This window comes from Silurus meridionalis, chromosome 19 (assembly GCF_014805685.1).
Source record: "Silurus meridionalis isolate SWU-2019-XX chromosome 19, ASM1480568v1, whole genome shotgun sequence".
NCBI lineage: Eukaryota > Metazoa > Chordata > Actinopteri > Siluriformes > Siluridae > Silurus > Silurus meridionalis.
The window spans coordinates 11,362,631-11,379,105 of record NC_060902.1 but is presented as its reverse complement, the minus strand read 5'-3'; the positions used below and the strand labels follow the sequence as shown (position 1 = coordinate 11,379,105).

The 16,475-nt window shown below is 37.5% G+C and overlaps 1 protein-coding gene across 16 annotated transcripts in view; it reads right to left on the bottom strand.

Moving 5' to 3' along the window:
* The window catches only part of plekha6 (pleckstrin homology domain containing, family A member 6), an 87,112-nt gene that overhangs the window by 33,207 nt on the left and 37,430 nt on the right, over positions 1-16,475 (bottom strand). For 6 of the 16 annotated variants that reach the window (XM_046874708.1, XM_046874703.1, XM_046874704.1 and 3 more), the window contains 4 exons: positions 7,647-7,730; positions 5,994-6,126; positions 4,642-4,749; positions 3,104-3,176 (listed from right to left, as the gene is read on the bottom strand). In XM_046874708.1, coding sequence (XP_046730664.1) covers positions 3,104-3,176; positions 4,642-4,749; positions 5,994-6,110 — 298 coding nt within the window. In that variant the 5' untranslated portion in view covers positions 6,111-6,126; positions 7,647-7,730. Of the gene's footprint in view, positions 1-3,103; positions 3,177-4,641; positions 4,750-5,993; positions 6,127-7,646; positions 7,731-9,359; positions 9,584-9,624; positions 10,006-16,475 lie in introns of those variants that run through there. The other 10 variants (XM_046874694.1, XM_046874695.1, XM_046874702.1 and 7 more) reach the window with 8 other exon arrangements.

Below are 16,475 nucleotides of genomic sequence, written 5' to 3'. Positions count from 1 at the left end.
GAGGGGAGACGTCAGTTGAAGGAGCAACTTTCCGCATTGCCCAGGAATTCAATGATACTTTTGCCAAAGAACCCTGTAGCACTGGAAAGAATTTGGTTCAAGAACCAATGAAATCAAGGAGAATGCTCTTTAATATGCTTTATGCATTTGTTAAGACTAGAGCTGACTTTAATGTTTATTCCTCTTTACTACAATTCGGATTCTGAAATGCCGTTTCTGTTCTAATATGTTGTAGTGCATGTCAAGGGTGGCATAATAAGATCTGCAATTATATAGATGATTGACTCAACTAATGATTCTAGTTCTTGTTTTGTTGCTCAAAATAGATGGGTCTCAGGATTATTTCTGTTTCACAATAACAATTACATTCGCTATCTCACTGCTTTACTAGCAAATATTTTGACAGTTCTATACAATTTCTAGAAGAGAAATATATGTAGGTCCTCTATAACTGTGTATGTGGCAGCAGAAAAATGGCTTTTTCACATACAACAGGTAAAAATCTATGGATCATATGTGTGGGATTCTTTCCCCTGGAGAACAACAGCGTATGAGTTCAAACAGTCAGCAGTGGGTGGAGAAACACAGGTATTCCCACACGTTAAAGCGGGTTTAGCAAGTTCAGAGGTCGGGACAGAAGTAAGTGTGAGATTAGATGAAAGAGAAGAAGGATTCTGGGAGCTTTTTCCGACCGATACCACCATTACCACATCAATAGTAAATGATAAAGAAGGCAGGTCTGTTATGGACAAAAGGTTCTTTGGTTCACTGTTTGCAAATGGACGACGTATGAAATCTGCCTGCAGTTTCACTTTTATTGAATACTGAAGAACATGAGTATGGTGTTGTGAATATGAGTGCAGTCCAGAAAGGCTGACTGACAAGACTGGAGCAAAAAAGTTGCAGCCTGATCTGCTTTCAGTCCTGAGGGGGTGAAGGGGCACAGGCGACACCTCTTATTACCTTACTGGAAGATTGAATAAAAAGAAAATGTCTGGTCTGATGAAATGTAATTTATACTGTTTATGTAGGATCGTATTAATCAAAGGACGCAACACACCTTAGGGTCCCTTAAAACCGTTTAAGCATCAAGTATCATTAACAACATTCATTACACACAGAGTACATAGTCACTATCCCTAATGACCAATACACCTTAACCTCTGCTAGTAAAACTTATTGCCTATTGTTTTTGTTTAAAAATGAAACAGGATTTTCCTCTTCTGCACCGAGAGGCTGGAATTCAAACGACAGAATCCGCTCATACATCCCAAAACTTGGCTGTAATAACAACACTGAACACAGCAATTTATTCAATGAAGAGAATGAGCAGGAAAGAGTTAGCAGTGAGTGTTACACTGCTGAAGGTTTCAGTTGACTCAGAGACATATATAAGAGAGAATGAAAAAGAGAGTCAGGAAATCCTGTCTCACACTGACAAGCCTCCAGCCGATCCCACAGCACCCCAACCTACATGCCAGGTTTCAGCCTACACGTCCCCTTCAGGCACATTCATTCACTGAGTGCCCCATTAAATTCTGCATGTTCAAATATTTCACTGAAAAGAGTATAATATGAATCACCAAGGCAGATTTAAATGTGTAGGCCGAGCCGCTAAGTACAGTGTGGGGGAGAAAAAAAAATCAATCTGCAATTGTTGATTCATTGGACGTAAAGCAAAGGCCACTAGAGGAAATTAAATAAGACCAGCATTATAACACTATGCTGATCTCCAAAATATCCCCAAATAACCGGAGACAACACTACTTAACTATTTCTACATCACAATATCAGCCTGAAAACAGCCCAACAACAGCCTGAAAACAGCCCAACAACACTTGTGACTCCTTTAACCCAAATCGCCAGGGTGACAAATGTCCTTGTTTATATCTTACACGCTATACAAAGGATATCGTATACAAAGGATATCGTATTTCACATATCCACAGTGTGCTTGTGAACATTTGTAATCATCAGCTACAAGGGTGTTAGTAAAGTCAGGTAGTGATGTAGGGTGAGGTGAGGAGGCCTGGGGTGCAGTCAGTGTGCCAATTCATCCCAAAGGTGTTAAGTAGGGATTAGATCAGAGCTCTACAGCAGGCCACTCAAGATCTTTCTCTCCAAACCCAGTAAACCATATCTTCATGGAGCTCGCTATGTGCACAGGGGCATTGCCATGCTGGAACGGGTTTGGGTTTCCAAGTTCAAGTGAACGCAAACTTATATTATATATTAAATATTATACTGCATATTATACTGAGGTTGGGGATTGTTAATCTGGCATCTGTCCTCAGAGACGCCTGTATTCACACGACCTTTTACGGTTGGGTCAAAATGAGAAGCACTCCTCCCACACATACATACATCACCCAACCATATTCCAGATGAGTGTGAAGAGTGTGAAGCAGTCTGCAGACAGATGTCCTACAATGATCACATATGCCTTCCTCGTAAAACACTCATCTGAGCTGCCATGAAATAAGCAATAAGCGTTGCTAAGTAAGGCCCAGTTTTACGTGCCCTTTCATCTCTTTTATCCTTGTTAAATGTGACTCGTAGAGATTCAAGTCCATGCTTTTAAGCAATGTCTATAATATCTAGTATCAAGAAACGTGTGTAAAATAATATCATTATATACAGTGAATTTTTGTACGTACAAATGTATCCGTTCAGCAAAAAGACCTAAGGCCAAGCATGCCTGAGAGAGCTTTGGACTTTCAAACAAGAAGATCTAACGGCTTAGATTGTTTCTGCCCAATTTAAAGTATGTTTAATTACATAAACAAACTCAGTACAAATCCGACTGCTTTTTCTCCTTTTGTGGAATAGCTTTCACAATACAGCAGCTAACCACAAGTTTGGACACATTATTAGTGAATCATGCTGTCTGCCTGTGTTTATGTAACTCTCAAAGATGAAACGCATTCCTGCAGAACAGAGTGATCAGAGGACACTACATACAAATGAATAGAAAAAAAGGATCTGTTCAGTTGTAGGTAAATGGCATTTGGATAATCAAATCTGGAAGGTGTGGTCACCACCAGCAATACAAATATAGAAAGATATCAGCATAACCGCATGCTAAAATGTCGTCTCAACCAACCTTTATAATAGAAGAGACATCGATCTGTTAGCACAAACCAGCGCTTGTTCCACTGCTTCACGCCACTGCTGGCCTACAATAAAAACATTATAGAATTATTACAAGCAAAATATTTAACATCAATGTTGAGTCTGTTATACTAGATGGGAGGTCTAAAATTTTATATGTCTCAAAAGTTTCAATATGGAAATATTAGGGTAGGCAAGAATGATCACACATACACACACATGTGCATCCACACACAAAGCTGTGAGAAAGCTGTATTAATAATAATAATAAAAAAAAAAATGCTAGACTGCAATGCTGCAAAATAAAAGTTGCTTCCGGATTTAATAAAAAAAAAACATGATACGCGACAATCTGTGATTAGACTCAATACTTTTAGTTTCTACTCTGAATTAATTTTTTGAAAAAGAAGAATCTTCTTCTTCTTCTTTTGGCTGCTCCCATTAGGGGTCGCCAAAGCGGATCATTCAGCTCCCTACCCCCTGTCCTCTACATCTGCCTCTTTCAAACCAATCGAAAAAGAATAATAACAGAGTAAATAATAGGCCTTGCTGCCATTCATTATGCCTACGACTGTATTTTAAGTATTTTCCTGCATTTTACATGATGGCATGTTGCAGATCTGTCAGCTAAGCAGACTGAAGGATATCAGTGTAACATTAATTGACCTGACATGAGATCTAATAGAAATGATAGACTACATGGATCTGCAGTTTGGACTAGAAATAAATCAGTATTAATGTCTCTAGTAGTTTGTATATTTTTCTTAAGACCACTGCTAAAGCTCATTTGTCAACAGCAAAGAGATGCCAAAATGCTTAATTAAAAGATATTAATGGATTTTCAGCTTTGAAAGATGGGAGTGCTTAACCATATTAACCTATTTTATTACACTATGATTATATCATGAAGATAACTAACTGGAAATGTCACACTTTGTATAGCGCTGTATAAAAATGTTGTATATTAGAAAGATTGACATACTGGATTTTAGCACAATAAAGTCAAATAGTTTATTTGTATTTGTCAGTCTAGAGAAATCAGAAAGACAGTTAGGTAGGCAAGTTTTGAGTCCTATAGAACAGGGGTCCCAAATCATCAGGTTGTAGAATGATACAGATATACTTTATTTCCATTTTATTGACTTTCGCAGTCTGCAGTGTGTTTCTTTTTTTTTTTTTAAAGATCATTTCCACCTATTCCACTTTCCTGCATTTGTTTCAGTTTTTTATTTTATCTTATGACGATAAGTTTACATTAATTTAGCATTATGGTGAGTTATTATGAGTTACATTCTCATTATAGATTAAATAATTAATTTAATTTAATTTAATTTAATAATAAAATTGTTGTCCCTGTCCCGTGACACTTGTCCGCACTCTGACACACGGATTTGACATCGTATTTTAGAATTAGAAATAAAAAATATAGGTTGCTAAACGTTGAATAAAAAATGTATATTATGAGCTGTTTTATCAGTTGATCATTATAACAGTAGCAGTTCACTGCAATATTGCTCTCACAAACTTTACCTGTTTATAAAGCCAGCCCTGCTTGGTTACAGCAGCCTTTGGGTTACGGCGCATCGAGTTGGAGCGCTTCCCAAATGTGGCAGCTCTTTTAGGCGTCCGTGAAACCAGCTGCATAGAGACATAGAAGAATGTTTATGCTTCATTGAACACTCGATATAAACACAATACAAATAAAATAGTTGATAGATAACGATACAGGACATTAGGCAATGTTCATTTAATCAAAGTTTCTAATCTTTTTCTTGATTGCATAATTCTGTGCTCACCCTGATCACACACTTAACTGAGCAAATACAGGATATTAGTAAGTCAGATGCAGAATTTTTAGTTTATTAGTATATACAGTGTAATATCTAGTGAACTGACATTTCATAATGTGCTTTTTTTTTATATTAGAACACCGGGTCAGGACTGGGAATGTCACTTTATAATAATGTAATAACAATAATAGAATAGAATTTATACACATTTATAGTATTTATCCTTACTTTTTTCTCTTGTACCAATAGCAATATTAATTTATTAATTGACACGTGATGTCACGTGACTCCAATTATTTCTTCATATCACATACATTGTACGTGTTACTATATAAACACCAGCTATAGCTCTCCAGCATTTTTTCTCTCTATTAAAGTAAAAAAAAAAGTAATTAAAAAATTGCCAGTTATTGAGAACCCAAGACCCGATAGCTACTTAACGTTGGTGGAAAACTTACTGAATGGTACACCTGAGACTCCTTCATTAAAATGCTAAATAAACATCTACTTACAGAAAGTAGTACCACATCAACAACACATTTGCAATCTCTGTTTATTCTTAAAATTAGATTAGGAGGAACAGCAGCATGCAAGTCCCTGTGAAGGAGCTGTTACTATAGAAACGGCATTGCATTAGAACATGTGTATAAATATAAACATCTGATATAAATTACAGCTGATATGACTTATTAGAACTATAGAAAATAAATCCACAAGTTCAAATTCAAATACTAAACAGTTTAGTGTTTATCTCTTTAACTTGACCCTGTGTCTATCTTCTACACAAATCGAAACTAGCCCTATTGTATAGTAGCCAAATGTAGGCGTGTCTACTATGGTTTGGGTTATTTTTAATACCTTTTTTATGTTTAGATTAAGCAAAGTATTTTTACACAAGCCTTGAGTTATAAACTAGTCATAAACTAATTTCTCATGTACCTATTTCTGACAGTGGATTTACTAGAATAAATTTTAATAATCACTGAATTATTTGACTGTTTATTTGAGAGATTAATCATATCTGTCTGCAGAGTTTCAACTTCTTCACCTTTTCATTTATTTATTGATTGCAGTGTACTGCACTATACTGACCTGAGAGTGATTCTGGGCCTCAGAGCTTGAATGGGATGCCATGCTGAGGTTGTTTGCATTGCTGTTTGTCTCAACGGCGTTGTTCGCGGGCCCTCGGTTACCCGTCTTGCCATTCATGTCCAAATCTGAGTTCCTGCACGCACACAGGTTCAAACATTGAGCCATTACCTTTACGAAGAGGTCGTTCTCTAACCAAAAAATAAAATGAGTGCAATGCAGAAAAGGACGCCCAATGAATCCAAAAGTTGCAGGAGGACTATGGGAAAGAGGCAGACATGCACACATGGAGCCATGTTATTTTTATCCTCCACTGGCAAAAGCACAAGGCCGCACCCCAGAGGCTGTAGTTTAAGAAGGGTTGATGGTTAAGAAAGAATGTGATTTTTAGCAGAGAGTTCAAATGACAGAGGAGGTAGAAGGGACAGCAAATTGCAGATGCTATCCTGAATTCTTCATTTAATTATATTGATCCCTGGTCTGGATTTTTCAAGCCCTTTCTAAAAGCAATTGATCTGCTGTCTGGCAAGACAGACAACTTTATAAGAAGTCTTTTTATGCTTACAAACAACTGAGACTGAAATATGAGCTTGATTAAATAGGAGCAGCTCTTAACCAATAGGCCTGGCAGAGGTGGATCATTCAGACTCAAAAGGTATTTACTCAAGGCTGAAGTAATTCATAGGTAACAGAAAACGATGGCGGGATTTTCATTTTATTCAAGTCAAGATGCTACAATCTGACCCAAAAGTTCATTTACGAAATATACATCAAATGATTGAGCCAACAGAGCAAGCAAATCTTATTCATTTGTTTTTGATTTCGACACAGATGCAAGAAAAGTCACATTCCATGTGTGGATATTTAAATGCATCAGACCCAGAGAAGGCTTCTGCTTCAGAGGTATTAAACTTTATTAATGTGCTATTGAAGCCCTGTATTGATCCTCGAAAATGCAGAGAGGAGGGTGTAGGTGTCGTCTCCGTGCGAGTGGATAGCTCATAAGTTAACAGATTTATTAGGCCGCAGATGAATTCAAGGAAAATTTTACATCACTTCAAGTATGCGCTGTGGAATTTAAATAGAAATAGCTCAAGTCTTATGAACATTTGGATATTCATGTAGAAGTCAGGATGCTGGACAATGAAATAAAACACACACACAAACACACACATGCACAAACTCCCAGTTGTCAGACGTGATCAAGAAACCACACTAAAAACTGGGTCACCTGTTTCAATCTAGATGTTTATTTTCATACCACAGTCCCACTTTATATATCTTATTATTATTTAAGAAGAAGAAAAAAAAAAAACTCATTCCCAGATGCTGGGTTTCTCATTCAACCACATACCATATAACAGAAGTTATAGTCTTCGAATAAAAACGCCTCATTGATCAACTTTGCTCGTTTTATTTTACCATACGGTAAATTTACCATTGCATTTTTGACTGTCCTTACTATATATATATATATATATATATATATATATATATATATATATATATATATATATATATATATATATATATATGTGTGTGTATGTGTGTGTGTGTGTGTGTGTGTGTGAAACCTGCACACCTGCAATTTCGTTTGAGTAAAAGAAAATAAATAAAGTTTCAGACAAATTCAGACAGAATGGACAGCACACTTACAGCAACTCTTTCTGGATCTGTCCGTTCTCCTCCAGATGAGTATGGATCACTGGGAGCCCAGCTGGCCCGTTCGGCTCATTCTGACTGGAAAAAAGAAAGCAGACGAATAGCAGTATAAATGTTTTGCAAGATCCATGACACTTTTCCAGACTAGTCACAACAATCTTGTGAAAATACCAAAGCACAGGCACCCAACTTGCTTAATAATTCAACACTTAGCAGTACAGTGTTACACTCAATCAATACACACCCATTTAGCTGCTTGTGAGTGTGTGTTTCGGCGAGGAGTGGGCTGAGTGTTTGACCATGGCCATAACTGTCCAGAGGGTTTAACAGTCATACAAAAATATTCAAAGTGCAACTAAACATGAAACTATGGCAGCATGAACAGCATCATGGAGCCTGGAGTGTGAAGACAAGTCCTGGTATACATCTGAATAATGTACTGCACTCCTGTTCTGAATTTAACCTGACAGTCACTTACATTCAGCCACTTGTGACTGAACGCAGTATCTCGTTCCACTTTAGAGAACTCAGATAGGCTGTGCTCCAGAGACTCGAGCCCCAACGACAAGTGCTTTAAACTTGTACAGAATGCAGCTGCTGCAGGAACTGAATTCACGTCCACTAGAGAAGAAGTGAGTAGATAATCTTTCCTGGTTTTGAACCAGTCTGCTGGAGTAGTACTGCACTCTGATACAGTAAAAATACATGATCATGCATGCTGCATTGTAAAGGACTTATAAGGGCTTAAAAGCAGATCATAAGGTTTTTTTTTTCAGTGGTGAGATTGCAGAAGAAAATGTTCGCTGTAACAATCTAAAGTTTTATACAGATTATTTGGAATATCTTCCAAATAAGGTTAATAGCTGGCCAATCTTGATCTGACTTGTTTTAATATGTTAAAAGGTCATACGCCATATTTTCTTATCACAATATGCCATTTCTGGCCACATTGCTCGTTTCTACCGAACTGAAAGTAACAATAAAGCACCCAGTGAAAAATATAAACAATAACATTGAAAGCGCTCTTTGGCAATACAGTGCACTCTGCAGCTGTCGTGCCGCAAACTGAATTATTAAGAGGGAAAGAAGTTCGGTGTTCTACACTCTGTATTTTACCGTGACAGACGAGGAGCTGGAAAAGGGGTCTAGATGACCACAAATCAGAATTTTAGTCAACTATGGAAGGAAACTAAAGATTTCTGGCAGATTAGAGATGTCGCACTTCCTACGAAAAATTATGCTTAAGAATGCCATGCACAAGCACAAGCTGTCAGGGCAGTCTGCTGATTCACATACTCTGACACACACACACACACACACACACACACACACACACACACACACACACACACACACACACATATAATATATATATACATACACATATACAAATAAACGCAACAGAGAACAAACAACAATCAGGAATCCAGTCACTCTAAAGGGAAATGGAGAATCTAGAACATCACCAGAGAACTGTGTGTATGTGTGTGTCATCTCTAAGGATCTTGCGACTGAGCATGCTTTATCATGCATAACCCAGAAACCTATATAGAAACAGAACCAGCTATATACTGCACATAAAGGACACAATACCATTATCAATAGCATGTTAGTCTGCTCATGATCTTAAATGTACTATATTTGACAAACACTTGCATTTTTTTGGAGCACATGGTCAGCACTGACATCAAACACACATCTACCTACCAACACTCACACAATGCTGAGGTACAAAAGCCTGTATGGATCTTCTCTGAGCCATGGATGTCTCCCTCCAGCACTGCATTGCAGTCCTGCCTGACCTCCAGCTCTGAGTTTCCAGTCATGCTGCCTCTGCAGCTGCCTGCCTCTCTCTAGCTCGCTCACTATAAACTTCCCCCCATCCCTCTCTTCCTCTCTCCCCTCTCTCTCTCTTTCGCTCTCGCTGCCGTGCTCCACCAAAGCGTCCCTGCAGTGTCACCACCTCACCTACCTGACTCGCCGATCCGCTCGGAACTTCAGCATATTTCCTCGGATCAATTATGTAACATTCACCGTGAGCACCAGATGGCCAGAGAAACAGACAGCAAGAGAGGGACAGAAAGAGAGAGAGAGAGAGAGAGAGAGAGAGAGAGAGAGAGAGAGAGCAGCTGATGCCAGGAGCGTCTGTTGGGTGCTAGATAGAATAATTGCTGTCCTCCTTTCTCTCCCTGAGAACATAGCCTCTATCGTTCTCTCATTCTCTTTCTCTCTTTCTATTTGCTCTTCCTTTCTCTTCCAACTCTGCACCCTTTGCCTTTTGCTGTCCTTTACTCCCTCTCTCTATTTCTCCCATGTGCTCTCTTGCATTCACAGAACTGCACTGCTCAGCTTATTTGGTCACTACGACTGTCTATCTTTTTTACTCTCCTCCTCTCACATTTTCATTCTGTTCATTCCCTTCCAACCAGTCAAATCAACTCGTTTGTCACTGAATGACCTATCCAGGGCCTGAAATCACAGGGCAAAGATATGGATGTGATACATTAATTATGACCAGCGAACCCATGGGAGAGCCATGACTGCAAAACGTGCCACAGAGTGGGTGCGGCAACTAAAAAAAGGGGGGGTTCAAACCATGTTAGCAATTCAGGACCCTCCTTCTTCCTGATCGTACACAGATACCCAGTTGTTACTTTGCATTAATAAGATCAGTGTATCATCATCATCATCATCATCATCATCATCAAGCAAATACTGCATCCATACCCCAAGATGATATAAAGTATAATTTTTTTAATTTATTTACGCTTTTATGTGTCCTTAAAAAAATCATTAAACAAGGGAGGGGGCCTATTAAAAATATGTTCACTCCTTTTTAGCAGCAACAATGACGACTGCTAATATGATGTAAATCTATAAAAAATATGGCCATAGCAGTGCTGCCATGATTTCCTGTCCCAAAAAATCTATACGTAACATTTCTATTAAATTAGGCAGACTAGTCATGAAAATGTTCATTAGACTGCACAAATAGACTTCACTTGTACATATAAACCAGTCTAACCATTAGTTATATCTTCAGCAGCAGTGGTTTGTGACCACAGATTTTGGGGGCAGGACAACATTAATAATGACTCATACCATAAACTACTATTCGATACTATTCGATATTGACCCTGCAATAAGCAGCTGAAAAACAGACACCATGCAGTTAACATGCAAACATGCTTCCTGACAAATGTCAAGTAGTTATATAATTTATCAGGGTTGCCAGATTTAGATCTTGTAAACAGAAATGCTGGACTGTACACATTAGACATACTTATTAATTATATTTCATTCTGCGTGTAATAAAACAAGATCTTTTAGCCATCTTTCAAAGCATGCAAATAATGTGATCGCATGTGAAAAAGCAATAATCATATAAGAAACTGAAAGAAACTGTCCTACAGGTGACGAATGAACATCATGACAAATCAATCAAATCTCATGTTCTCTATGCAAGAAAAAAAAAGTCCAGTTCAGGTGAAACATGTGTGAAACTACAACCATTCAACCAAAACACTTCAACGGATTCGGTTCTTGTTTGGGGCGGGGCTCAAAAACACAGGAATTTATTTTTTTTTTTACGTAGAAGAATTCCGCCTGATCTATGCGATGATTGCGCTACACTTTTGAATGTTTGGCATGCAATAATGCAGGAACACCTGCCAACAAATAGCTTTTCCTGTGTAAGAGGTTTGAAGCCACGTGGGCTGATGTGAGGAAAAAAAAAATGAAAAAATGAAAAAATAATAATGAATAAAAATGCAAATAAATAAAGAATCATGAATTTCACGTGTATCATGTGCTTGTGAAGTGTTGAAACATCCACAGTTTCTTTACTAAGAACAGTATCACAAAGGCAAAAATTGTTTCGACTGAAACGTTTGTGAGTGACACTGTGAGTGTTGCTTGCATATGCCTTCACCTTCCAGTGTGATGTTTACAACTCCATGAAGCTCCAGACTAAAATCTATTCTGGATATTCAAACCTAAAGCTCTAAACTCTGACCAAAGCATTGTTGCAGTGTTGCATTTTAATTTTTTTTTGAAGTTTTAGCTCATGATGATTATGATTCATATTCTAAGAAACGCTCAACCTGAAAGAATGAGGAAGGCCATGCACGGGGTCAGTTTGTTATCAGTGCTCATGGGGTTTCACAATGAATTCTATTAATAAGCTCTCTGAGACAGCATTCTCACTCATACTGTAGATCAGCCGGTGTCAGTGCAGACAATAATTGTATTAGTTTTTTTTCCTGTTTCTTTAAACTAACAGGATGGATGTCACAGAGTCACACGGGGTTTTGTCCTGGCAAGTCAGCTATAAAAAAGTGACCTATAAAAATCAGCATGCAAGGGCATGTACACAGGAAGTGATTTGCTCATGATAATAGGATCAGATAAATCAGTATTAAACAGTGACGTATTCCTGTCAATCCATCAGTCCCAGTGTAACAAATGGCATGTCGCACTTTGCTCTGACTTGGCAAAAAAAGCTGGGTTTATAAAAAGATTGTTTCCCCCCAAGCATTCAAGTTCACTACATCTGTCAGGAGTTTGTCTGGCACTCTGCCCACTCTTATTGTACTCCATATTCCCAGGCCACTGCTACTGAATCTTCTCCAACAGTTCCTTCATTAAAACGAAAGAGGGGAAAAAAAAAAAACACATTTGGCATAGCACATGATGAACTCTGATCAACATTTCATCATTTCTGGCAAAAGAGGCCCTTGTGCTTGATTTGTTTTTTTTAACGGTCAACAGACCCAGGGAAATATTTAATAGAAAATCTCTGATAAAAAAAAAATAAATACATAAAAAAAGACACTCAAACAAACAAACAAAAGGTCATTAAAGAGGTCAAGGGAGAAAACAAACTCTAATTGAATGGGCATCATGAATTCGGTTCAGGAGAATAATATGCACAGCAATGACTATCACCTCAAAATGAATCTTTAACAGCCATAATAAGCCCCTCCCCAATTCCTGTTTGGCCAATATGGTGCTCTCTCTCTCTCTCTTTCTGTCTCTCGCTCTCTCTCACACTTTTACACACACACACACACACACACACACACACACACAAACCTCACAGTCACCACTTCACAGCAGCCACATCCACAGCATCAAGGCTGCTGGAGGACGCAGTGAACGAGTGGAGGGAGGGATGGGGGATGGATAATTAGGCACCAGTGCGGCACAGTAAAACACTGATGACCCTTGCACAGCTATGGCTGTACTACACAGGGACTCCACACGTGCTGCTAAAACCCTCTGGCTTCAATCCAGATATCGTGTAATAACGTCATTCCTTGTACAAATTAGAAAACATACAAAAAAGAATAAAACAGAAACAGAAAATAAGAAAAAAATCACGGTCATGAATAAGGTGTGCTTTGTCTGTACACAGATCTAAATGTACCTAGTCAGCAAATAAATATGAAGACCAACCGGCACAATGTTAGCAGTAATAAAGCTTCCACACTGAACTACAAGCCAATCGCACCCCACTTTTATTAACTCAACATAATTATTAATTTAAACTGACATGTTTATTTCCATGTTGCAAGTCCACTGAATCGGATAAGTACCTGAAGTTGTACATGCCACAGTGTTCTCCCTTTCTGCAGAGGATTTTGTTTATTATTTGCACACATTCCCACAAACCGTAGATACTGTTTTGTATCGGACAGGCTAACGAAAACCATCTTTTGACTTCCCTTTGAATTAGTGAGAAATCTTCTCTGTTGCAAATTACAGCTAACAGAAAGCAGTCATGTTTATACTGAAAACCTGAACACGGTGTTCTGGATTGCAGACGATTACTACAAGCGGATCGATGATATCATGGCCGATTATGATGTGCTGATGAAGATGGTAATATCGTGAATTTATGATGCAATGTTGCATTTGTGTGCTACAATACTCAGTTACAGCCAAGTGCAGATATGAAAGAGAGAAGGCTCAGATTCGGGGATATCACAGCATGTGTCTGAGTGGGTGTGTGTAGTTTTCCACGAAGCTTGTTTGTAGAATACATCTCATAACTCTGTTAAACGCTGGTCTAATACCCTCATTACACTGCTGCTTAGTATCAGATGCACCCTGAGCAACCTGCATATTAAACTTTATATAAATAAATCTTCCACGAATAATTCTGCAATTAAATTGTGTTTTTAGTCATTAAATAAAAAGTTCACTGATATTAGTACTTGTTCATAGTTTCTGACATTAATGCCATTTGAATACTTGCTGATAAAAGGGTTTGATACCATACTCCTTTAGCACAATGACTCCAAGCAAAATTATCTCCAATGAATAAAAAAATAATGAAAACAACAATCAGATATAGCAAAAAAGGGTGTCCTTGCTCCCCGTTTTCTGAAATGGCTCTGGTTTTATGTACCCAAGTGCACATTTAAACCTGCTTTAGATGTAAAGTGCCACCTAGTGCACAGATGCCTGAAGTACACTCATTTTTTTTTATGTTTTAATGATATCAGGCAGTCGTTTGGTCATTTAATCACTTGATGGAAAAAAAAAAAAAGCAAAACACTAAACTCACTGCATTTTATTTTGGATAAAGCTAAACATGTGTTTCCCTCATTCCCTTCCGTGTGCTGTACAGTTTGTTTATGAATGCTTTGAATGAGCACCCTATTGCGTGTTTTTCACTCCAGAAATCAAAAAAGGAAAGAGATAGAGAGAGAGAGAGAGAGAGAGAGAGAGAGAGAGAGAGAGAGAGAGAGAGAGAGAGAGAGAGAGAGAGAGAGAGAGAGAGACAGAGAGAGAGAGAGAGAGAGAGAAAGAGAGAGAGGCCCTGCAGGCAGCTGAAAGGACAAGTTGTATTAAAATCCAGTGTAATTTATAATAAAGCACTCTCCTGTGTAATCGTGGAGTTTTGATCTCCCAGACCCACCCAAACAGTTCAATAACTCGGTGCAGAAAGGCAGCTGACTGAATTTCGAGTGAGCAGTCAACTGGATGTAATTCTACACTTTTCATACCTTTTTTTTCTTTTTGTGCAGACGTTTTGTAATGCATTAATTCACTCTGCCTATAAATCAATCACTGTTCCGTTTAACTTCAGTTCACTTGGCACATTAATTTTCACAAAACAATACCATTTAATTTAAACAAAAATAACTGGATGTACATTCTAGCACTTTTATACACTTAAAACACACAATAAATATGTTTGGATCAATGCCAAAGTTCATATCCTGTATTGTATAAGTCCTGTTTTGAATTGTTACTGATACTGTATATTCAGTATTGATATCAAAAGAGAAATAATCCTTATTTCTCTTCCCCTGTGGCCTCTTTACTCTCTATTCAGTTAGAAACCACTCTGTGCACCTGGGAATGCCTCCACATGAAAAGCCTAAAGATTCATGAAGTTACTAAGCAGAATAAATTTGGATTGTAGTTAATATAAACATCTAATAGGCTTAGGACTGCAATTTGCACGAACAGATCTGCATTTAAGTGACCACGCCATAACAATGATAAAACTATAATGAAAGAGCATTCGGTGTTAAATGATGAAAATGGTTCTTTTTTGGGACTGGGATAAGGGATACACTTATAAGGGATACACTTATAAGCACTAAAAGATAAATTCATATTTTATAAATTATTTATCTTTTACAAGCTGTTTTGGGAAAAAGTCCATCAAATATACAAATAAAACTCAATTAATAGTTGAACAAATGCACAATCAGTAAACTGACAGGTAGCAAAAGTGTGACCAGAAAATGAGCCTTGAGTTGTAAATCACAACTCTGTAGAAAAAACAGGAAGAAAGATATGAAGAAAATGTTTCAAAATATTTAACCTTGCTGTGACCTTAAGCAAATTTCGAAATCTAAACAGTTGTAACAATGTGTTTGTTACAAAGTTAATTCCTTTCATACCACAGTGCGATTTAATCCTCAAATCTGATTGGTCCAAATGTGTGTATTAATTCTGTACAAGCGCATGGTTAGGATTGTAGTTCTGCCTGTAACATGATTGACAATGTAATTTAAAGACTTGTGCGTTTGTTCCAATGCGTGTATAGTGCGTGTATAGTCCACCTAATCTAGAAATAACAATAAAATGATTTTAACAAACATGATATCAAAGTAAAGCATAATTGCTGATGAGTTGACCCTTGTATTTTTGCTTATTCATTTTTTTTTATTATAAAAACTGCTTTAATTTAGAGAGGAGAGCGAGCACGAGAGTGAGATCCTGTAAAAAACATAGCAGAGGTTTATGAATATGTTGAATGTATGCATGTGCAGTACGCACAACACTCCTGACAGATTCTGCGTTTATAGATGGACGCCATTAACCCTATGGCGTTAAATTTGTTGTTGAAAACTTTAATCCTGAAAATGTAGTCTACATTGTTTATTTTATCATCTTACTTGGGTATCACAGATGTTTATTCAAAAATGTACATTACATAAAGCTATTGATGATGTTGCTCTTAACCAAAGAAAAATAACCATTCAAAAACACATTGTATGCAAAATAAATCGTGTGGATTCTGTGGGAATTGGAAAATAATTCACTCATAAATAATCCTAGAATTTATACATCACACCATCTTTTGCTTATTTTTCTTTTTTTGAACTGTTCCATGCTGTCCAGCTTTATTTCTTACATCATACACAAGAGCCTCAAAATAAAGTAAAAATTTGAATGGAATTTGGAAGAGAAAATAATAAGAAGGCCATCAGGTTGTATTTCTCGCAGGTTTTAAGTAAACTGGGGGTCCATCAATCTTGTGAGAGTGCTAGAGTGTATACTGTATATCTGTCAAACTCA